This window comes from Zootoca vivipara, chromosome 16 (genome assembly GCF_963506605.1).
Source record: "Zootoca vivipara chromosome 16, rZooViv1.1, whole genome shotgun sequence".
In the NCBI taxonomy this organism is placed as follows: domain Eukaryota; kingdom Metazoa; phylum Chordata; class Lepidosauria; order Squamata; family Lacertidae; genus Zootoca; species Zootoca vivipara.
In genome coordinates, this window is record NC_083291.1 from 18,851,057 (window position 1) to 18,875,399 (window position 24,343).

The following is a 24,343-nucleotide window of genomic DNA, read 5'->3' on the forward strand; positions in this document are numbered from 1 at the left end:
CTCGGGTTGGCTGAGGCGCGCGGGGGGGAGCGGCCGAGGCTGACACTGCCGCCGCCGCCGCCGCCGCTGCTTCTGGTTGCCAAGAGGCCTCGCTTGAGCCCGTCAGGAGCTGAGGTACTGAGTGGCCGAGCGCTCGTGAGGCGACCCGCCGCTCTCACTTTGGCGCTCTTTCCCGGCGCGGGCCGGCTCCTGTCCCGCCATATCCTTTCCTTTGAATATTCTTCCCACTCGTGTTCGCTTGGGCTGCGGCAGCTTTTCCTGAGCCCCCTCGGCGGGACGTGATCCTTATTCCGAGTCCTGACGGTTCTCAGGGGTGACTAGGTCGGAGAAACGAGATTTTTAGGAAAAAAACTTAGTATTTTTTTTGGGGGGGAGGGAGGTAACTTTAGGGTTCCTTCGCGCCAGGCCTCTCAAACGGTATTATGAAATATTTGCTAGGGGAGAGGATGCACTGAAATGAATAGGGGGAGTTTTATCCCACACCCCGTTGGTTTTATTTTACTGTATTTTTATTTGGCAGGGCAGAAGTACTTCGCTGTAAAGGGGCGTTTCCCCAAACTTGGGTCGTCGGCTGGCTTTTTTTTTTTTGGACTACAACTCCCGTCATCCCTAGCTAGCAAGACCAGTGGTCAAGGATGGTGGGAACTGTAGTCCAAAAAAACAAAACACAGCTGGAGAAACGACACAAGTTTGGGGAAACGCATTTCTCGTCCCCATAAAGTATTGAAATGCTTTATTCCATGCCGCTTGCGCTAGAAAACTTTGATTTAAGCGAGGCTGGTTGTTTTTTTACTGCTGAAATTGCTTTTCTGGTAAGCAGCTGCGTTTTGAGTGGGTGGGTGTAAATTTACCTTGAGGTGGTGGGGGGGGTTTGCACTCCTTATGGTGGTTGAGGAAAGAAAGGAGATCTGAAAATGGATCTGGTCTATATGCAGTCCCAGTTTTGAGTCTTGTGCACTCTGGAGGGTAAACTCTGAGAACTTCTCTTTTGGGTGGTGCTGTATTAGGGTGTGTAAAAAATACAGTGAAACTCCTATCTGGGATTAACTGGGAATAACGTGGCGCTTCTCAGCCACTAGTGCTTTCGTGCCTTCAAGAGTTGCCTTGTTACTCTTGCATTTTCATGCGTCTCCTCACTCCAAGGTAGAAAATGACACACATACACACTCGCCTTCTACCTGGTCACACCGAATATCCATCTAACCTAGTATTGTCTACTCTGACTGGCAGCAACTCTCCAGGCCTCAGAAATCTCTCCAAGCTCCTGATACCTGGTGCCTTTAACAGGGCGGGCTTACTAGGGAATTGAACTTGGGACCTGCTGCATATGACTCATGCTAACTACTACTGTACTGAATTATGGTTCACAAGGTACAATTTATTGGAAAACTTGCTCTTGCAAGCCCCACTGAAATTAACAATTGTGTTCTTGCAGAAACTTTATTAAATATCAGTTGGGATTGCAAAGGAGAAAGACCTACAGAGGTATGTTGGGTTTATTGTTGCTTTCTGACCCTGGGGGAGGGGGAATTTAGGAGTCTACTTCTGTGCTTCAAATGAGAGCTTGTGGTCCTTTTGGTCATGGGGGGTGCAGCTGTTTGGAGGCCCAGGAGGATCTAGAGGGCCAAATATTTGCTACCCCTAGAGAAGCTTTACACGGCTTGGAGTTTAATGCTCGTAAAGCAGCTTCAGCAACCAGTTCATTAGTTGATTCAACTCTCTCACCTACTGTAATTACAAACTACTAAGTACAAATCATTGCAGACTCTTTATACCAAGTTAGGCCATTGGTCCATCAACCTCAGTATTGTCTACAATGACTGGCAACAGCTCTCTGGGATTTCAGACTAGGGATATTCCTAATTCTACCTGGGATTGAAACTGGGACCTTCTTTGTGCATAGCAGAAGCTGCACCACTGAGCTGTGGCCCTTCATTTACTGACACCTCTGCTCATTCTCTGCTTATTTATTAAATGTTCTAGGTAGATACCTGTCTAGTTTATGTTACAGGTAGGTAGCCGTATTGGTCTGACGTAGTCGAAACAAAAAATAAAATAAAAAATTCCTTCCAGTAGCACCTTAGAGACCAACTAAGTTTGTTATCTAAAGAAGTGTTCATGCACACGAAAGCTCATACCTATGACAAACTTAATTGGTTTCTAAGGATGCTCCTTTAATTTAAGGATTTTTTTATTTTTTGTTTTGTCTCATTTATGTTAATCTATAAAGGACCATGTAGACAACTATATAATAATATAAAAAACCAGCTAGAATTCCTGCTGTATCCGAAACATGCACCGAGAGTGGTTGGGGTGGGGTGCACCCTTCAGTAAAATACCATGTATACATAATCACAACGTTATACAGTTCTTCATGCTAATGAACAGGAAATAGTTTTTGTTTACAGTATTTCCTTTGGATACTTGTATCTTGCTTTATAACCCAAATAGGCTCTCAAAGCAGTTACAAAGTATTTTTATAATAAGAATAAAATTTGACTCAAGTTACCCTTTAGAAGTTACTCTTTAACTTGAACCAGCTTTCTGTTCCACATATAAGCTGATGGTGAAATACACTCCTTCATCATTTAGATTTTGAGTGTGCCAGGGTGGTTAAAATTATGTCCACTATGTGTCCTTATTGTAGTCACAAAGAGATAGTGCACTCACATTTAGAATTTGCTAATACAGTATGTAAGAAGCACCTCAATCAAAATAGTATAGGCCAACATTTATTGGAGATTCTTGAAATCTAGTATATCCTGCACTGAAATGGAGGTTGCATTGGGTCCTTCCAGATTGTTTTATTTTCTTATTCCAAAACATTGAATGTTGTAGGTAAGTTTTAAAATGATTTTCCTAAGTCTTTACCTGGAACATTTATTTCAATGTTTAAGCTGTATTGCATTGTTATATTTAATTATCCTTTAAGATCTATATTGTATAGATTCAGTTTGTATATATTTGTGTCTCTTCGTTTATTGTGTAGATAATTGATGTGAGGCTCTTAACAGTGTAGTAAAGACACTGAGTAAATGAAGTACAGTACATGTAACTTGCAACTTATGCAATTAAACTTGCCCACATTCGGTTTTATGTGCTCTGTAAATAAAAAGGGGGAGTGAAAAGGGGTGGTTGTTCAGGGAGGGGGCGGGATTTTGACAATCACACCTGCCATGGAACCCAATGTGTTTTGACTACTGTGTATTCCTGCATATAAGACTACTTTTTAACCCAGGAAAATCTTCTCAAAAGTCGGGGGTCATCTTATTCCCCAGGTCGTATTTCATATACGGCGAGTATAACCCAAACTCTGCATTTTAACTGGAAAGGTTGGGGTCGTCTTATATTCCCAGTCTTATACACCGGAATATACGGTATATGTGATTTTGGCTTTACATGCTATCCTTGGAACATAACCCCTGCATAAATTTAGAGTTACCTGTAGACAAAAAAGGATGTTTTCTTCCTAAAAAGGAATATATTATCAAAGATTCCAGGCCATTCTTAGTTTTCAGCATTATTTTCAGCATTATTTGCCAACCTCTAGGGAAGAATAACTCAAAATGCTTATTGGAACCTTCTAGTTCCCTGTTGTGCCTTTGTAAATATGAAAGAGAGTAAACACACAGTATGAGAAGGTAGCATCAAACCTTTGAATTGTTGTCAATGGAGAAAGAAATCATTCAGCATGAATGTAGTTTCTCTTTCTTGCCTGATGAGAGGTGTGGTGGCAATTCATACATCTTCCCTTCTTAAGAACAGTTTTAGCTACCATATACAGGATGTTCTTTCTGGATGTCCTCCGGCTTAGGAAGGGATGCACCTTGGTGCTCAGAACAGTGAGAACATTCTGTGGGCTTTTCAGAGTGCTAACATAATACATTAACATATCAATAGATCAGACATCTTTTCTGAGTAGCATGAGTCTTGAATTCATCTGTGCCTTTAGTAGGACTGGGATACACATACTGCTTGTTCTTGGTTTTCTTTGCCTTTTGGTTCCCATGTGTAAACAAAAATATAAAAGCATTAATTTTGGGGGTTCATGTTCAGTTGCTCTGGTTTGGTACCAATTCATGCCAATAAAAGTTCAGCAACTGATTTGGTACACATAATGTAACTAGTACAATTCAGGTTCACATGAGAAATTTAAAAGGCACATGATGCTCATTGCAATGGAGCAAGCCAACAGTGTTGCAACTAAAGGTGTCTTCAGGCATTTTGCTGAACACACATAGCCAAATCCAGCAGTGGTATCTTTCCCCCTTTTCTTGGAGGAAGGCTTGTTACCTCCTCCATCAAGATATAAACCCTCCCACACACTGGGTTTATTTTATGCGCTTGTTCTGGTATTGTGTGAGTCAGAGAGTATACTACATCAGGAATTTTGTTGCTTAGATGAATACTTATTTTTTTATATTTGTTTTTTAAGTTCCGTTGTAGCTCATACTCAACAGAGACTTTCTGTTATGGTTCAGTTCTCTTATGGTTTAGGGGAGGAAATGTTCATTCTGGTTTTTGATTCAGGTTTGATTTGACTCCCTATTCTAAACTAAGTAATGTCTCTACCATAAGGGGTTCTCCCCACATACAGGCTGAAAATTATTGAGCACCCGCCCCAACCCAGTCACTAAATGGTGCAGGAGCAGAGCTATTAACACAAAGGAAGCAGATAAAGACAAAGATTGGCATAATCAGCTGGCAATTACTAACTGCATATTCTATTGCTATACAATCCACTTTGGAAATTGCCATCTGCTGCCATTATGTTATTGGTTCTGCCCAAGCACCACCATTTTGTGACTGATGGGCCTCGGTAATTTTCAACCTCTCAAGTGGGCCCTGAAGGTAGAAATTTTGAGAACCCCTAATACAGACCACTGTTTTCCAAACTGTATTATAGGAAACACTTACGTTCTTCAGCAAAATTGTGGAATTCCATGAAAAGGTATCCCTACCAACCTTTCTCTGCTATCTTGACTTGCAGAGTTAAGATAGGAATGGGAGGTTCCTGCGGGAGCCATGCTGCTTCAATAAGGCTGCCATGATGACCCACAAGCTATCTACTCTAGATAACAGATTATCAACAAATTAAAAATTGGATTTGGGTTCATGGGGTTAGACTCTAGCTTTGCTTTGTTCTCAGTGTCTTGGGCAAATTGTTAGCAAGGTACCCGCACCAGCTTTTATAACTAGCAAGTCCCTTGATATCTATTTTGTGACAGTGATCACTAGCCCCAAAAGGTTGGCATTCCATAGGCCTAGGGTAATTTAGTTGGTATAGGCTGCTGGTGAAGCAAATATTTGCCCCAGAAGAGGCCCCGGAATTCTCTGCAGTACACAGAGGGTTCAATAGTAGATGCTCAGGTTCCTCAGCAGACAGGCATTCTTTAAAAAGTTTTCTGAATGTAGAAAATCTGAAAGTCAGTGGTGTAGAACAGGGGTCCCCAGACTTACCAGCGTTTGGGCCGGTTCCCACCGCGCCAATTGCGTGGCGGGCCGGAGGGCGGGGGAGTGCGCGCCCGTGCGCATGTGCACGGGTGCTTACTGGCGCGGCGGCGCGCTTCCAGGGTGGGAAAAGCGCCAAAAATCTGTTGTGCGCATGCGCGTGGGCCTCCCCCGACCCGGAAGTGCACCAGAAATGACTTCTTCCGGGTCGGGAGAGGCCCATACGCATGCGCACAAAGGATTTTCGGCGCTTTTTTCCCAACCCGGAAGAGCGCTGCCGCGCTGCGCACCGTAAGAGCGGGTGGCGGGGGTCGTCGCGGGCCGGATTGGCAGGCTAATTGGGCTGCATCCGGCCCCCGGGCCGTAGTCTGGGGACCCCTGGTGTAGAAGATAACAGTTGGTTAATCTTCAAGGAACAATCTTATAAAATGTGAATTGCAGTAGAGAAATCTTTCTCTAATTTTAAGGCTTTAGCTTTAATTGGTCTTATCTGAATGTTAAATTAATTGATTGAAATTTTAATCAGAAATTAAAATTTTATCACAGATTGAACTTTGTCTGATGGAGGTGAATATCGTCAGTTTGACATGTAACCACTCACCAGGGTGGATTTGATTTAAATCAAACTGATTTAAATCACGATTTAAATCACTAGTCAGTAAGGCTTGATTTAAATCATAGTTTTCTACATAAAGACAAATTCTTTATGTAGAATAGGCTAGTAGGTGAAGGCTGGTAGATGTAATAGGCTAGTAGATGAAGATTTTTAGAATAACAACTTTTCATATTAGTTTTTTTATCCCCAGTTTAATAGGTTAATCATTCATATTTGGACAACCTTTTCTGTTGTACTTAGGAAGGAGAAAAATAATCATTACCTTAATAATAACAATTTAAATATTTATTCAACTGAAACAATAACATTACAGCATATGTTATTTGCTTTAAAAAAATCCAAAACAAAAAAATCCTAAACAAAAACAAAATATATATATTTAAAGAAACTTAGACTGTCAGCCCAGCCTACACATGAAAAACTTAAATACTGTCCACTCCAAACAATCAGAAAAATATTGTTTCTATTCACTGAACTTGAAGCTTAGCACTGAAGGGCTTGATTCTGTATTCATAGGTTTGTAGAACAATAGGATTAAGGTCTCTTTTCTCAACTCTGCTCATGTTATAACATTTTTGCTGTGAAGAAGAGGCATGTGATCTCTGCTGAGTCAAATTCAGTTTTGAGAACTGCAAAAGTAAACCAAGCATCTGTGATAATATCTTGTAGGCAGAGAAACTGCCCAATAATCTTACAAAAACCTCTGGAAGAGCATGACATTGTGAATGGATTAATGGAATTTATTTACCAAAAAAATTAAACATATACAACCTTATTCTACATAATTAAAAATCTAATCTTTATTTCATGATGGAATAACCTTTGGACGGTAATATATTTTCCTCAAAAAGCATTTCATTTAAAAAAATCCGATTTAAATTTGAAAAATCCGTTTTTTAGTTTTTTTTAAAAAAAATCATTGATTTTTATCCACCCTGCCACTTACGCTTGCCTAATTTGATGGGCAGAAGATCCAGGCATGCCATATAGTGGCACAGCAGCAACTGTACCTCTCCTAGTATCTTTCAAGGATTTGAAAAACCGTGAAATGAGCAACCCATGTGAAAAGTGAAGCAATGAAACTGAACAGCAGATAACAGAAGTTCTTGGATTGTGCTGCATGCATGATGTAAAAGGGTAGCTAAAAGAAAGTGAGAAGCAGATAATTTTTCCGTACTCGTTCCTACTATTGAACTTCCCACTCGCTAGAGAGGAAATGGATGCTACAGTTATAATACTTTGTAAAGTTCTGATTGCTGCACATCAAAAAGGATATTTGGTCACTTGGAGTTTTTTAACTTAGAAAAGAGGTTGGGAGACGTGTAAATTATGCATGGTGTGGAGAAAATGGCTAGGGAAAGGTTTTACTGCCTCTTGTATGATACTAGAACCTGGGTTATCTGATGAAGCTGAAATCTAGACAAAATAAAGTACCGGTATTCACTCTTATCTGCACGCCTCTATTTAGTTTTTCTTTCTTGGTCATGCTAAAGTGTGATCACACCTTGGAAGAATGGGACAAAATGTTGGCATTTTGCTTTTACACTTATTGGTTAGGTGATCAGCATATTTATTTAAGCTCACTTTCTTTAAATTATAATGGTTACACTATAGACACCCCTGCCTGTGCTTTACTACACAGCCAAACTATTCAGGGCAAAAAAGATTCCAAAACAGTTAATTATAGGAGTTTGCAATCAGTTAAATGTTATAAATTAATTTTTCACCATGTTTCTATTGTTCAGTTTAAATTGATCCTCCTGGAAATAGAAAATGACAGTACAGAAGATAACTCTTACATACATTTTTGTTGCTTTCCCCATCACACAGATGTGAGCCGCAGAAAAGCCAATTTAAGTCTTTTTTTATTAAAATGGCCTTGATGAACTCAGGAATGCAGATTATCAGACAACAAGTATTCAAGGCAGCTATAGAAAAGGGCTACTTGTATACTCAAATATTAAGAGTCTTACATACCCATTGTGCATTTTACATGAAGAGCAGAAGCTGTGGTTTGCCACTGCCATCTGACAGTGCAAACCTATAAAGGTCTACTGAAAACTATATTTAATTGAGTTCAATGGGACTTACTCCCTGGTGAGAGGGTATAGGAGTCTTTTATCTAACATTAAGAAAGGAGTACAATAAATGTAGTTACTCTGGAAGGATATAAAAAGATCAGGGCACATTATTTGAAATTACGTAACGCTTGTGCTGAAATTAGCTGGACCTGCCTCTAAGGCTAAGCAGATGCAATTAAGATTTCATTTTATTTTGACTGGCCAGTTACAATTAGTTATTGTATTCCATCAGGCACTGGAGGGCATTCTAAGTATTTCTGAACCATGCCATGTGGCAGATTTCCAGCTTTACCACATGAGAAGCATTTAACAAAGTATTTTCAGTGTCTCTTATTACCGGTAGCTATCTACGGTATTCAAAAGCCTAGTGAAATAACACATATGCACCAACATGTTTTTTGTGACCTTAAAATCCAGTGCTTTTTTAAAAAAAACTTTGCTCACAATAATAAAAGCATCTGTTGTAATTAAAATGTAGCTGTTTTGTGGTGCTTTGTTCTTATTCAAGAAGCAATGGAAATAAAAAAAGAATGTGAAGAACTTGAGTTTTTTGCCGTAGGGCCAGTAAACTAAATCAGCCTTCATAAATTCTATTAGCTAAAGGCAAGAAAATTGTTTTTCTCCCCTGCACTTTGCTTTCTTGTTGTGTTTTTGATTTTCGTAGCAAACTGTCATCCTGGTTTTGCTAGATATAAGTAAATGCTTCTGCTTTTAATAGCACTCACCAGTATATGTATGTATATTTGTAAACACTGATGAGACTGCAGTTGCTTTTGGTCTGTCTCCTTTCCTTGGATGCATACCTTAACCAAGTACTGTTCAAAATATTGTGACTCACAGGTTATGTGCATATTTTCTTCTCCATACTCTCTTCCTTTTTAAATGCAATTCCCCTGCTGGATGTACCTTTGCAAGCTGATCAGTAGTAACATTAACCCAATTGTAGTTTAGGGTTAACTATGGTTCCTCTTTAACCAACTTGAAACCATGGTTTCAGATCCTATTTCAAGCACATCCCTGTTAGGGTTAAGTAAAGTTCATCTCACTTCCCACGCAACAGCTAACCATGGGTTAGGCCCAACAAAACATTTGCTCCATAGGGAAGGAGTAGTTGTTCTTGATTGCTTAACCCATGGCTTTGGAACTGGCAGTATTACATGTTTGCCAGCTCCAATACATGAAGAAAAGGAATTGTCCCATCAAATATAGGACAAATATAGGGCAAATGTTCTTTTCTTGGATAAAATAACTTTTACCATCATTTTTTATATACGTCAACTGATTAAGCACTGTTCTGTGTGATTCAGTGAAGACAGTTTCTCACATCTGTCTATTCCTTTCACTAGCCCATTATGTAGGAGACCTCAGTGAATTGGAGGACAATAGTGAAAGATCGTCTCCATGTAGCTATGGCTCAGCTTTGTACCGGAATGTGTTACAATAAATGTTAACAGATTATAGGGAGATCCTATTGAGGTACAATAAAATCCAGTCAATCTCAAATATGCATTTTTAAAAGCAGCCCCACGTCAGTGTAAACCTGATTTCTTGTCCCACAAAAACAAACCCAAAGAGGTAAATAGTTCTTCACATTATGTGACAGCTTGGACTTGGCTATGTCTCTGACAGGAAGCTCCATAATTTTGGGCAGCCATTTAAAAAGCCTCTGCCTACTTGTTTATATTGTTTCAATCATGGCTTTATAAATGTTAGCTCTTTCTAAAGGTAGTCAAATTTCACCTCAATTTCTTAATGTTTGCACCTCTGTATGTTTCTTGAGTGGATAGGGATGATTCCATCCAGACCTGACTTGTTTTATATACATACAGCTGCACTTTACTCTATGTGGGCATAGAAATGACTCAAGCCTATATCTGCAGGTGCGAAAATAATGTAATCATATGCTGCGTTGAAGTATATTTTAAAAAGTAGCCTGAAAATATTCTCTTTTTTCCAAGTACAGCACAGCGGTTTCTCAGATACTGTGTGTGAGACATTTGCTGTGGGCCTGAAGAGAGCTGCTAATGACATGGTGCTGAGTCTTCCAGATGAGGTAAATAGAAGAAGTTGATGTTGTCAATGTCATATCACTAAACAAAAGGATTTATCCATTAGCATTTTCAGTTATGTCCTTTGAGGAGGGGAAGCTTATCTGAAAATCAATTTATCCAAGCATAAAAAGGAAAAGGGAAGGCAAGCAAAGAAATTGGCATAAAATTATCATTTTAAATACATTTATACATCTCACCACTGCTACTACCACTAATTTTTTTTTTCATTTGTACCCCGCCCATCTGACTGGGTTGCCCCAGCCACTCTGGGCTGCTTCCAACATATATAAAAACGTAATAAAACATTGCACATTAAAAAGCTTCCCTATAAAGGGAAGCCTCAGTGTTATTAAATGCATTTAAAGGTAAGGTAAAGGGACCCCTGACCATTAGGTCCAGTCGTGACCGACTCTGGGGTTGCGCGCTCATCTCGCATTATTGGCCGAGGGAGCCGGCGTACAGCTTCCAGATCATGTGGCCAGCATGACAAAGCCGCTTCTGGCGAACCAGAGCAGCACATGGAAACGCCGTTTACCTTCCCGCTGTAGCAGTTCCTATTTATCTACTTGCACTTTGACGTGCTTTCGAACTGCTAGGTTGGCAGGAGCTGGGACCGAGCAACGGGAGCTCACCCCGTCACAGGGATTCGAACCACCGACCTTCTGATCAGCAAGCCCTAGGCTCACTGGTTTAACCACAGCGCCACCTGGGTCCCTTATTAAATGCATTTACTATTAGCTAATTTCCTCCCAAAACTGGGAAAGCCAGCTGGCAGTGCAACAGAAGATTGAAGTGGTCAGGATGGAAGATAGGAGTAGTTTGGATGAGAAAAGTGCTTGAATCAGTCTGCCATCAACTTCTCTGATATCTTGATAAATTGCATAAAAATGGGGGTGAAAGTACATTATTGTACTTCTGTATTGCAGAAGGAGTGGCTTTTTCATCCATTCAGAAGGAACTTGAATTCTAAGTGTGTGAGCAAACAGGAGACCACGGTTGTTCAGTGGGAAGGGGAAGGTGGCCTGCATATGCTCAGATGGACTTCCCCAGGACTCAGACCTGGTGTGGAAAACAGACTCCTGGGCTAAGGCCTCGTGATGTCTTAGCACAAATTAAGTTTCCAGACTTTGGGGGAGGAGTTTGGAAAGGAGAACAAGTAAGGACAGCCTGTCTGTAACACAAGTGGAGGGAGAAAGAGCATGTTTTTTGTGAAGAGTTGCTGGAAAACGGAAAACAAAGCATGGATTATTGTATGGAGGGGGACACTGTGTATATGTTCTCTGGTTCAGTTGTCTGGCAATGGAGGTGGAGTTAGTACTCAATTTCAAGCTGGAGCTTTAATCTATAGGGCAGATATACCATTACCCTGTAATCCTCTTAATTCTGTGATGACAGGGAAGGCTGCAGCTTTTTAATGCTGGGGGGAAAGCACTCTGTATATGCCCTGAAGCACACACCATTACTACTTGTTTCTGCTTCAAAAATTCTGTGCCATAGCTTAACTGACTGATTTTGGACTAATAACTTATTACTGTGCCTGTGCTGCCTAGCTGTTAAATGGGACTGACCTCCTCTAAAGGATAATAAGTGCCGTATACTGCATATATGCATATTATATGTGCTTCTCTTACTATGTAGCACATGGCTTGTCTATCTGCTTTTGATTTTTGTCACTTCTAGTTCATACTTTCCAATGAGACTGGATTGTGTTGGATGTGTCATTAGGCTATTGGCTATGCCCACTGACTATTGTCCCGGTTGTCTCCATGAAGCACATGTCACCACATGAAATAATAATAATAATAATTTATTATTTGTACCCCGCCCATCTGGCTGGGTCTCCCCAGCCACTCTGGGCGGCTTCCAGCAAAGATTAAAATACAATAAAATGCCATGGAGTTTTAGAATTCTAGCAAGGTATGTGTGACATGGTGTTTGGCCATGTGGAAATCTACCAGTGTGCCAACTTGTCACAGAATACAGTTTGATTTTAAAGTTTGGAGACCAGTGGCAACTTCAAGGGTTTTTTGTTTAGCCCTCTTTAGTTGTAGATGTGAGCTAAGCATGAATAATTTTATGTGCATGTATAAATCCGAATGCATGTCTTTCCTGGGTTCTAGCTCTGGAATGGCCAACCAAGAAACAGAAGTTCAGAGATTGATCCTAGATAGTGATTCAATGATCGAAGGAATAAGTGACCAGGTCCTGCTGGCAGTGGTGCTCAGCATCACATTCCTTGCTGCACTGGCATACATGCTTTTAAGGTGAGATACTGGTAGTATTTGACAATGACCTACTGTATTACCTACTGTATTTGTAATGTGTCAGGCATATATATTTAAAGTAATTTAAAATATTTTTAATGATACAGCACACCTGTTTTTGACTGCACATTATTGGAAGCAGCACTTCAAAGAATCAAACTATAAAGTCAATAGTAGACTTGGGTTGATTAAAATCTCCCTTCACCCACAAAGTTTTTACTGAGCTTGGGGCCAAATGAGATGACCTCCAGTCCTGCATGCTACTCATACTTAGTATATTTACAACACTAGCCAAATTGGGGAAGGAGACAGAGAAAGCATCTTTGCACTGCAGAGTTACAAATATATATACATATCTACACCCTAACCTGAAAAACCAGTCATAGAAATTGTATATGTTAACACCCTTTGCCTAGCTAGCTTGGAGCATTAACTAGCATAATAAAACTGATATTTTCCCACCCAAGTTCTCTGTTTCCATAGCTGCTGTTACTTAAAACTGAAAATTCAGCTTTAAGATAGCCCATTTTCAAAATTAATACATGAAGAAAACTAATGAAGAATACTTTGACGGGGATAAGAAATTCATTAACATAAAGGAAAAGGGAATGATGGCATTACTTTCATCCTAGAGCACAATCATGTGCATGTCCGCTCAGAAGTAACTCCCACTGAACTTGGTGGGACTTACTCTTAGGTAAGAATTAGTAAGATTGTATCTTTGAACACAGGGTTCTTTTTTTAAAGCTTTCCATTTATGTGCTAATAGTATTTTTTTAAAAAAAAAAAAAACCCCACACACATAGGGTTAGAGTTGTGTCTAATGAAGCTCTACCCAGAGTAGACACATTGAAATAATGGACCTAAGGTAGTCACGGTCATTCATTTCAGTGGGTCTACTTGTGAGAGTATGACTAGCATTGGATACTACCCTTACTATTTGGGTCGGGGGGGATTTTGCTCTGAAGTTTGGATCAAGTGACTTACTACTGCATAAAATGCCATTGTCCTGTAGTTAATTGGAGTATCTTAGAATTTTGAACATGCTAGATGAATTCCATTGTGTATAGCTCTGATTTTGAAGTGTTTTGTTAGCATGTTGTGTTATGCACTGTATTTTCTCTTAACAGAAATGCCCACCCAGCTATTCATCCAGAAAACCAAGAGCTAGTGAGAGCAATTAGACAACAAATACAATCAGAACAGGTATAATGCTATCTGCTCTTCCTTGCATAAATTGCATTTGGTGCCAACTCTCAGATAATTGCTCATGTGATGACCAGGAGGTAGATAAATCTGAACCTCATGGATTATAACATAGCTGCCAAGTTCTCCCTTTTTTTAAGGGAAATTCCCTTATGCTGAATAGGCTTCCTCGTGAGAAAAGGGAAAACTTGGCAGCTATTATTATAACCAAATCTGGTTATAATTACACGGATGCTGGAGAATAGAATTCATGTCTCATGAACCTTTTGTAATAGCTGGAGACTATTCCCTCTGTTTTCCAAGTTCAAGGATGGGTGCTGTGACTTATGAAAACAAAATGGCATAGCATATGCACAAGAAGGAAGCATTGGCATGCTTGAGGCAACACCGAGAGTGACAGAGGTACACATTTAAAAGAAAGGAAACATTTGGGGGTTGGAGGAAGCCCAAAAGAGGGAGGAAACAATGACTCTGTATGTGTGCAGTCCTATGAGGGAATGGTGCTAAGGAAGAAGCAAAATAAAAACACAGACACAACCATCCCTCAGGTGAGGAGACTTCCCCATTCTCAGCAGGCTCCTTGCTTGCCTGAGAATGGGGAGCTTTGAAGGTGCAGGTGGTGCCAGCTGACAGTCAACCTGATCTGCAACTCCAAGCAAGTTAGAACAGATAATCATGCCTCCGGTGTGGTGGTGTAGGCAGCAAATAAAGTTTACTTCATAGCCTCCGTCACATCCCAACGTAGCAACTTGGTAGAACTCTTCATTCTATGGGCATACTACCCTGAACAGGTCCGATCTTGTCTGATCTCGAAAGCTAAGCAGGGTCAGGCCTGGTTAGTACTTGGATGGGAGACAGCCTGGGAATACCGAGTGCTGTAGGCTTTTGCCTCCTTTGTGGGACATGGGTGGCGCTGTGGTCTAAACCACAGAGCCTCTTGGGCTTGCCAATCAGAAGGTTGGCAGTTTGAATCCCCGTGATGGGGTGAGCTCCTGCCAACCTAGCAGTTTGAAAGCACGCCAAAAAAGTGCAAGTAGATAAATAGATACTGTTCCAGCGGGAAGGTAAACAGCGTTTCCGTGCGCTGCTCTGGTTTCAGTGTTCCGTTGCACCAGAAGTGGCTTAGTCATGCTGGCCACATGACCCAGAAAAATTGTCTGCGGACAAATGCAGGGTCCCTCGGCCTTAAAGTGAGATGAACACCACAATCCCAGAGTCGTCTGCGACTGGACTTAACTGTCAAGGGTCTACCTTTACCTTTTAGAACTCTTCAGCGAGTAGTCCATCATGGTCTGATGAAACCAGCTTCAGTACACAGAAGACTTGAACTTTCTGGGAATGTGCTGACTCTCTTTTGCTAGGCACTTTGAGGACAAAATCACCTCCACAGCAACCTTTATGGTGTTGTTAATGTGGCCTTTCCTTGTATCATCCTGCTTGAACCCTTAGGTCAAGTTTATTTAATTACCGTAGTACCCAGGGAAGCACTTTGTGTGGTGGCACCCATACTTTGGAATCCACACCCAACAATTGGTTCTTTTAGCCAACTCCTTAAGACTTTTTTTAATCCAACAAGGCCTTTTCAGGGTACATTGTTAGATAGTTTTCTCATTGGTTTTACAGATTAATTTAATAAATTCTCCTTGCTTTAATTATCTTAGTGTTTTGTTTTTACTTTTTTAGACTCTGTAGACCAGGCATCCCCAAACTCCAGCCCTCCAGATGTTTCGGGCTACAATTCCCATCATCCCTGACCACTGGTCCTGTTAGCTAGGGATCATGGGAGTTGTAGGCCAAAACATCTGGAAGGCCGCAGTTTGGGGGTGCCTGCTGTAGACTAACAAGTTGGGTTTCTGCCCTTCATTTTCTACTGTATGATTGTTCTTATGTAAGAATAAAGTCCAGAAAATATACTTGTGAGAAACACATTCTTCAATTCTTGCAATAAGGATTAGTTTGCAGCTTCTGGCAGGTACAGCAATTTGCTCTGCTTGAACAGGTGACACATCTCATTTCTTCCAGCAGAATGTACTTGAAGACAGACAACGTTTCTATACTGATATGTCATGCCCAGTATGTTTACAACAGGCTACATTTCCCATTGAAACAAACTGTGGACATCTTTTTTGTGGTAAGCAAAATATGTTTTTGCATTACTTATTGCATTCTGTTACACTGGTAAGATGAGTTGAGTAAATGATGTGCAGAAAAAGGTGCTTATGAAAATGTGGATTAGTTTTCCAGCAGCATGGAATTCCCCTTTGATTGTTTTCATTCAGCTGACTGTGTTAGATACTAGTTGTTTCTAACAGGTATTTAAACTGTGTCCAAAAAATAAATGATAATTGCTATAGCGAATATATCAAATTACTGCCCATTTTTATTCCTGTCCCACTTCATATATATATACCGGTATTATGTATATTTGTGTAAGAGGCTCACAGAAACTCATAATACCAGTTTCATAAGAAAGGTTAGGCATCATTGGCATTTAAAGCTGACAATCACTTAAAAATGTAGATTGACACCTATTTCAATATTGTTTGTAAAGATTTCTTAAGAAATTGATTTGCACAGATGATTTTATGTGATTTGGAGAAAATAGTCATTTCACCCCACAAAATGACACTTTTGCTTCAGCTTATCATTTGGATCAGCTCATCATTTTTGAGTGTTTGTTGAAATAGCAACTTCTATTTGGGATACTGTCAGTTTAAGAAAATTGTAATGGTATCATTTTATTTAGGTTCCTGCATTATTGCATACTGGAGGTGTGGTCCATGGGGAGGTGCAATTCATTGTCCTATCTGCAGGCAAACGGTAATACGCTGATATTCAAAACTCTGGTGTTAACTTTTGGTAACTTTCTCTTCAAAGTTTTTACATGTTTATGTTTCAGGAATATACAGAATAACATTGATACCTGAGTAGAATAGCATTTGCTTTAGAATCTAATGCTAGGCATCATTTTAGATTATGAATCCCAGAGCAGTATCTACCTTTGTAGCAAAGCCAACTAATAATCCCTTAGCACCTGCACATTTTTAAAAAATTTTTTTTAAAGACATTTATTTCAAAAAAATCTCTTAAGTGGGGAGGATAGCGATGTCATCATCAATTACAAAACAACCTACTGCTGTGTCCCAGCTCACGAAATAATAGCAACATGCTGCCATCTATATGTTTTATAGTGTACTCAAAGTGAGCAGTTCTTATGGTATATGCCTCATAGCAAACACAGGACCGAAAAACTCCTGGATTTCTTCCTCCCTGGTAATTCCTGTTTCAGAGAGAACATCATAGCAGCTAAGCATCTTAAAGGGGGCAAAGCAGACACAGTGAAACAAGATGAAACAGATGCCATGGCAAGCTTAGTCTCATAGATTTGTGAAGAACTAGCATAAGATTGGTCTAAAGTTCTTCTATCTCTAAGAGAAGATATCGCTAAACTGACAAAACCACGTTTATATTCTACATAGAATTTAATACTATATATTCTTATATAGTCTTGCATTTCTGTAATAATTAAAAGCTCTGATTCCCGCTGCATGGGGATTCAGTGGCCTGATGCTATTCCTCCTTTGTAATCAAAATTTAAGGCAAAGTTCCCATGGCAGAATACAGCTCGAGGCTCAAGTTCTTGGGAAATCATGCCTCTGTAATGATACATGTGTTTGTGTAATAATACATGTTTGTGTGTAATGTGATATGGGACATGTGTAGTCTTGGTAACATTTTATGCGCAGGTAATAATTTAACATGTTTTAAAATCTCCTTTGTGCAGCCATCCAGATGAATATTTATAGTGAGATGCTATTTTTATCTTGTGGGCTGTTTCCTGTTTTGCTTCGGACTATGGATAATGCTACTCTAGTGTATGGGACTACTTTGCAAGTGCTTCACACCTTTGTTTCCAGAACTGTCAAATTTGTTTGATCTGTATGGTATGTGTAACCCCAGTTACACCTAGTAGGAATATTTACAGTACATATTTTGTTCTTATGCTAGAGCATATCATTTGTTAGGGTATGGCTTTTCTGTAACCTTTTAAAATTTAGGTGGGGAACCTGTGGCTTTTCAGCTCCCATCATTCCTGAGCAGTGGCCATGGAAGGAGCGGTGGATGGAAGTTGAGAATCCAACAACATTTGGAGGGCCAACAGGTTCCTCACCCCTGTTTTAAAATCACTGCAGTGGAAAGGAGGGGGGGAGTTTGCATGCAGGTATTAAATGATCTATTCTCTATTGTGTTCAGGTAACTTTATTTTTACCACTCTTCAATGAGGAACAAGAGGATGCTATGCAGGTGCTTCAGGCTGTTGACGATTACAACAGGAGATTCTCAGGACAGCCAAGATCGGTATGTGTGGGGATAGAGTCAGTGGGACCTGGGGTACAAATTCCATTCACCAGTACAACATTACAGAGCGCTGGAGTATCTCTGAAGTGGCTTGCAAGCACAGGCGCCAGTCCCTGCCCTTCCCCACCATTAAGGTTGGAAGGAGGAATGGGCTTGTTTGGCTATAGTGCTTTGAAGGTACTCAAGAGGATAGTAGCAAAAGGACAAGCCCTACCTTTGTTCTTTAGCTCTGGAGAGAAAGGCCTGGGTTTGTGGTTTTGCAACTGGGCTTCAGAGACAGGTCCGGTCGTCCTTCCAACCTTGGAGATGGAGAAGAGCTTGTCCCCACGTTTGTGCTAGGGTTAGTCCCCACCTCATCCCTTTCTAGCTCCAAGATGGAGAGGAGAACTGAGGCTGCTTCCATAATGCACTGTGTAGTGTAACTCTAGGAACAATCTTCCCCGCCGCCTTTCCTAGCCATAAGCTTGTATTTGCGGTGAGGGAGCAAGGGATTCTCTTTGCATTTGTACTGTGTTGCAAAGGTGAAGGAAGTAAACAATGACCTTTGTGGTGAGGGATCCAGAAACTACATTTTTTTTGGTCAGCCAGCAAAACTAGCCAGATTTGTGGACCCCACAATAATAATCCCTGTTGATGTGGTGAATTTTCGGGAATAAAATAAGGAATTTAATTGAGAAATACCAGCTTTAGAGGCCCCAGGCATGGAGTGTTCCCAGCTTTTGTATGTCTTACAACCCTTTAGAGACTCACCAAACTTAGTCAGAAAAGAGTTTATGCTATGTTACAGTTAAGAGAGGGAGCTGCAAGCCTAAAGGCTCCTTGTTGAAATCTTGCCCCAACCCATTAGCAATGCTTTGGCAAGCCACACTCTCTCACACTCCCCCTCTGCAATCTATTATGATTAATAATATTGGTCTGCCTTCTGGGTTCTTTTGGGTAAGCATTGTTGAGATATAAAGAATTCTAACACTTAGAGAAAGTGATGTTTCAATATTGAGTCTTATTTAAGTATGTTTTGTACTGAATGTAAAACCTTGAAAAATAATTTGTTTTTCCCATGTGTTTGTTTAATCTTGCACTTGGTATATATAAAAAAACCTGATCCAAGATGCTGTTTATATTCACAGTCCCAATGAATGAGAATATAGATCTTTAAGAGGGAGGTACTGGGGGAAAGGGTCATGGACACAGTCCAAGAAGGAATTATACTATCATGCTTTTTCACCAATATTACAATTTGTGTAAATGCATGTGAGCTTGTAATATATGTGTCAAAAGTCCCTGAGATAACATTTACCAAAAATTGGTATTTCTACATTTTGTTTAGATTATGGAAAGGATTATGGATTTGCCCACGTTATTGCGCCATGCATTCAGAGAAATGTTTTCCGTTGGCGGTCTCTTCTGGATGTTCCGCATCCGAATATTCCTCTGCCTCATGGGAGCTTTGTTGTACCTGGCATCCCCCCTGGATTTTCTCCCCGAAGCCCTGTTTGGAATTTTGGGGTTTTTAGATGATTTCTTTGTGGTGTTTCTGCTACTCATCTATATATCTATAATGTACCGAGAGGTTGTAACACAGAGACTGAACAGATGAAGGCAAATGTCAGTGACCAACATTCAGGAGCACTAAGGGGGGGGGGTGCTTAACTAAATGAGCCACTATGAAATAATCATATTGACACATTTTCAGCTTCTGCTATTAAATAGCTTCTAGCCAAACATCTTATGTAAGCACGAAAATTGTCATAATGGTGATAGCTAACTGGATTTTCAGTGTTTGTTATATAAAAAGAGATCTGATTCAATATGTAATATACTGCTTACATATGTTTACAGTGGATGAGTAATTATATGTTATTCAAGGTACCACCAATTATAAGGGAAATTCTTTTTGAATGTTTAACAAAAAAAAGTATTTGGTTTAGCTGGACATGTATTTAAGGCACTACTCAGTGTACAGGTTTTTTTAATTCAATGTACAGTTTCAAAGACTGCTTAATGTCTCACTGTGGGTGCTGAAGTGGGAGGGAATTGTTGGTTTTTTAAATAAACTAGTTTAGCATCTCTGCCTATGCAGTAAGTGCTCAAGCTTGGGCAGCAGCATACTATTGCACAAACATTCTAAGTACAGTATTGTTTTAGCTGCAATTACATACATCTCTCCATATAACATTTGTACCTTGCTATGTGTCCATGCCATGATTCATGATGGTATGTGTTACAGATAATTGCTTTTTACATTGCAGGTTCAACATGATGGCTTGGATAAAATAAAAGACAGCCCATCTCAAGAGGGGAATATATAGTATAGTATAATGTAATCTTAACTAAACCTTTGAACTTGAATCAAAACTAGGCTCCCTGATCATGTGAAATGCTATCTGCTAGTGATTAGCTGAAATCTAAAACTGAATGTTATACTTGAAATAACTTCTCGTAATGGGGCCTATCACTGCCTAGAAGATATACCGTACTTACATGTGTGCTTGCTTAGAAGTAATCCTTATTAAACTCACTGGGACTTGCTTCCAATTAAGCATGCATAGAATCGGGGTGCGTACCTTCTAAGCTTGTATCACATGGTGTTTTCTGAAATGCTATGAAACACCTTGTTTGAGATGCTTACCCTCCATCAAATTTAAATGGTTCTTGAGGCAGGAGAGAAGTGTTGAACAGGTGCAGAAGCACTCCTGATGCTATTGCGTTTGAGACTGCACTTGGGCATGCACTGATCTGTGAGCCACTTGCCCCCTTATATCTTGGACATACAAAGAACTTTGGCACTGGTGCTTTGAACAGCCCAGGAAGAGAAAAGATAGCATCCCTTTATTATATTCCTATGTACAAGATTTACAAAACACACCCCAAAATGCACAAATTAGATGAAGGGACTTGAGGCCACTGTGCCTGGAATGCTCCTTATCATTTAATCAATCATGAAGTCACAGCCTTGTTTGGCCAGTTCTTGCCTCAAACGGTCATTGGGAAGACAGCATTTTGGCATCACTAGAGACAGAGCTCCTTAAGAGAGAAAGATATGGGATCTTCTGGAGCAGGCTATGGGATCTCACCCCAGTCCTCTCCGGTATGAATTTTCCTTTAACATGTTGCTTTGTTTAAGGCAGTAACTCCTTCAATTTGATAAAATCCTTGCCAAAGAAAACTCATCCCTCACTTACTAACTCTACTCTTTTTCTATTAAAGTCCCTAAGTAATTGAAAATATATTTGATCCCCTTCGTTACATATTCCAGACAAGAGCATATTTTGAAATATTTGTGTTGTCCATGCATCCATTTCCTTGCAGGGTATCTTGAGTGACAATGTAAACATATGAACATGTATCAAAATATAAGTTAAGTGCATTGAAATACTAACTTTTGTAGAGTGGGGAGGTTTCTCTCTAGTCTCAGTTTAAGATCCTGTGCATGAACAAGGCAAAGGTTCTCTTAAAATGCAAAGGCGATTTCATTCTCACAAATGTTAATTGTTTCTATGAACTTAGTCTTAGATCTCCAAAATCATGGCTGGGGGAAATGTTTGAATGTATTTAATTCTGTTTCGAGATTTACATTTGGTTTGTTCTCTCTCTACTTGACATGAATGTTAAAAACAAGGGAAGGAAAGAGAGTTTAAAAAGAGAAAACACCTCCATCAGTTTTACTGTTTTGTAAGGCTGACTCTAGCTCCTTTCAATACTTCTGCTTACTCTTGTCATCACTAGTATGTGATAGTGATGTGTTGCCTACCTCGGCTATGATGCCAGCCTGATGCACTATACAAATCTTGGTTTCTTTTTGGTCAACCCAAACTCTATGTAGAAGTCGGGGAAGAAAATATGAAGGCACTACTGCGCGTCAAGAAGTGTAAAGCCTAAAATAAAGTATATAAGAATATAAGTGGGCTGTTTCAGTCTTTGATGTTCCTCTAAAACATCCAAAAACAGTTGCAAAAAGAGGTTGAGTCAAACCCTAGTACATATTGCCTTATTTATTTTCTGGTGGCTGAACAGTCTTCTTATGCAACCCATTTTTGCTTTGAACAAAAACAGATTTCAACTGATTACAGTAACCACAGTACGGTATTCTTTAGTAGCCTTAATGCCCTGTTTGCTACCTGTGCTGATAATTCTCTTCATTCAAGTCTTACCTTGTATCATCAGTGGAAGTCCCTTTACATAACTTTAGAATTTCTTCCAAGTGGCTTTTGTGTGCCTTCCTTGTCTGTCACTGGTGCTGATGTGAGAAGTGGGCTCAGTCCACATCACACCTCGTCACCTGTCACTCTTCAGCACTCAACTTCTGGAATCTCTGCAATCATTCTTCCACCTCATAAAAATAATACAAATATTTTTGTTATACTTAGCTATCCCTGTTCGCAGCGCTGATACTATGCCCAGCCTTAGTTATTGGAGCCTTATGCCTCACCCACGCTCTTGCACCTGTTCCCTATAGGGTACCTTGTTCATTTTTTCTGCTCAGTTGTTTTAGCTTCAAATGATAAGGCTTTATTTCTTATTTTTTAAAACTGGAGAAATCAACATTTTATATTCTCAGTATATAATTTTAATATGGAATCAGTCATATGATCTCTGTATAATCTCAAATGCATGCTGTTGCTGCCAACACAAAACTGTGGAAGATAACAGGAAATTTTTATTTCCTATTGTGCATTCTTCTGCATTGCTCTAGAGATGATTTTCTTCCAGAAGGAAATCTGCTTCCTCATCCTTGATGGATAATGTTTGATGTGGGGCATGAACAAACTAATACTATTTTACAGGAATCATTGCCCTTTTTGCCTGCATATTTTAATATATCCCTCTGAATCGTATCTGGGGACCCTACATACTGTAGCAATTTCATTCATTCCTAATACCGGTAGTAATAAAAATCCATTAACTTGGGGAGAACATTTCAGCTCAAAAGCCAGATGCAGTATTACAATCAGATAAGAGAGCTTTTCTGTTTTATTGCAAGGCACTTCTCATTCAGAGGAAAATATGGATTTTTACAGTATTAGCTTTAAACATTATCTGAAAGAATCACTAACCAGAAATCCTAAAGTTTACGAATGAATCCTGTAGAAAATAAATGATTGAAGTAATAACTATAAAGATTTGGACAAGAGAAAATATTCCAAACAGAAATCTTGTCTTGTATCTCTTTATCTTCCATTTCCCTGCTAATTAATGGTCTGTATTAATAAAGACACTAGTGGCTACACAATGCTTTCTGATGCACACACACTCAATTTCCCAAAACAACCTTGAGGTCACCTACTGATTTATTTGCTGCAAGTACTATGTCAGTTGACTTTCATATGAGGAACAATTAATGACCAAAGTTGGTGTAAAAAGGCTGCCAGAGATCTATGCAGTTGTAAGCAGCATGCTACCATAGACGTTTTACACAAAATGTAAGCTGGCTCATGTATTTACTGAAAATAAATCATCTTTGAAATAAGATTTTTTTTTGTCCATTTACTGTATTTCTGCATATTTGTAACACTATAATCTTATGCTTTATTCCTTGAAACATGTTTACGGACACAAAAAAATTATTGCAGACACTTTCCTTAAAATATTAAAAATCTAAAATGTTTGAATGGTAGCTTGTTGACTTAGTAGGTTTTTCTGAATTTTCTCAGGCCTAAAAAACATTTTTGTATTGCAGTATGTAAAGGTGGTGGTGGTGGAGTTTATTAGATACCTTACCTGATCTTGCAATAAGGTCCCAGGACAAGTTAGAACAATATAAAATTCAATATTAAGTTCTATTAAAACACCACCTCACTTGGGGAAGCCCCTTTTCCATTGATGTCTGCCATCCTTCACTTCCTGTGCATTTGCCACAATAACCCCTTCACACATTACAAAAGAGAATAGTTTATTTTAGGGCACATACTCAAATCAATGATTACATTGCCTAAACCACTTGGGTATGACATGGACAGAGAGTACATTCCAGAACACACTCGGAATTCCCTGCATTGCTGGGGAAGATCACTAGTACTGGGCAAGCTGTCACTTAAAGAATTCCCAAAAGAAAAGCTGCTGGGGTTTTTTTTTAATAGAAGTTATTTTGAACATCCTTTTCCATTCATATTTCCCAGAGGCTCCTTGGGAGAGTGGATGAGATAAATAAGAGTGTTATCAGAGTAAATTCAGGTAAGAAGCCCTTTAGGAGCCCACAGTGCTCCATGATAAATTAAAGCAAATCTAAATTTGTTGTGTACAAATTCCCCCATATGCTGCGGAGAAAAGCTGTGAGTCACTAAGGCTCACTAGGACCCAAATCCTAGAAAGGAACAT

General features: G+C 39.6%; 1 protein-coding gene and 1 pseudogene across 12 annotated transcripts; both read left to right on the plus strand.

Annotated features, from left to right (window-relative positions):
* The first annotated feature begins 19 nt into the window (after positions 1–19).
* Positions 20–24,096, plus strand: RNF170 (ring finger protein 170). Of its 12 annotated transcripts, none has more exons than XM_060269048.1 (9): positions 20–114; positions 1,436–2,838; positions 10,112–10,201; positions 12,320–12,463; positions 13,594–13,669; positions 15,692–15,800; positions 16,416–16,489; positions 17,924–18,028; positions 19,356–24,096. In XM_060269048.1, the coding sequence occupies exons 3-9, from the start codon at positions 10,197–10,199 to the stop codon at positions 19,623–19,625; spliced, it is 783 nt and encodes a 260-aa protein (XP_060125031.1). In that variant the 5' UTR covers positions 20–114; positions 1,436–2,838; positions 10,112–10,196; the 3' UTR covers positions 19,626–24,096. The 12 variants fall into 12 exon arrangements, with proteins under 12 accessions (XP_060125031.1, XP_034953336.2, XP_034953344.2 ...); XM_035097445.2 differs by having other exon boundaries at positions 1,436–1,485; positions 10,107–10,201; XM_035097453.2 differs by having other exon boundaries at positions 1,436–1,485.
* LOC118075501 (5S ribosomal RNA) lies at positions 14,435–14,553 on the plus strand (annotated as a pseudogene).
* Positions 24,097–24,343: the final 247 nt, after the last annotated feature.

Bases quoted from the DNA above. Each gene is read 5' to 3' on its own strand.
- RNF170 (XM_060269048.1), top strand. The intron at 16,490-17,923 runs GTAATACGCTGA...TATTGTGTTCAG, and splicing joins GTCCTATCTGCAGGCAAACG to GTAACTTTATTTTTACCACT. The intron at 18,029-19,355 runs GTATGTGTGGGG...CATTTTGTTTAG, and splicing joins TCTCAGGACAGCCAAGATCG to ATTATGGAAAGGATTATGGA.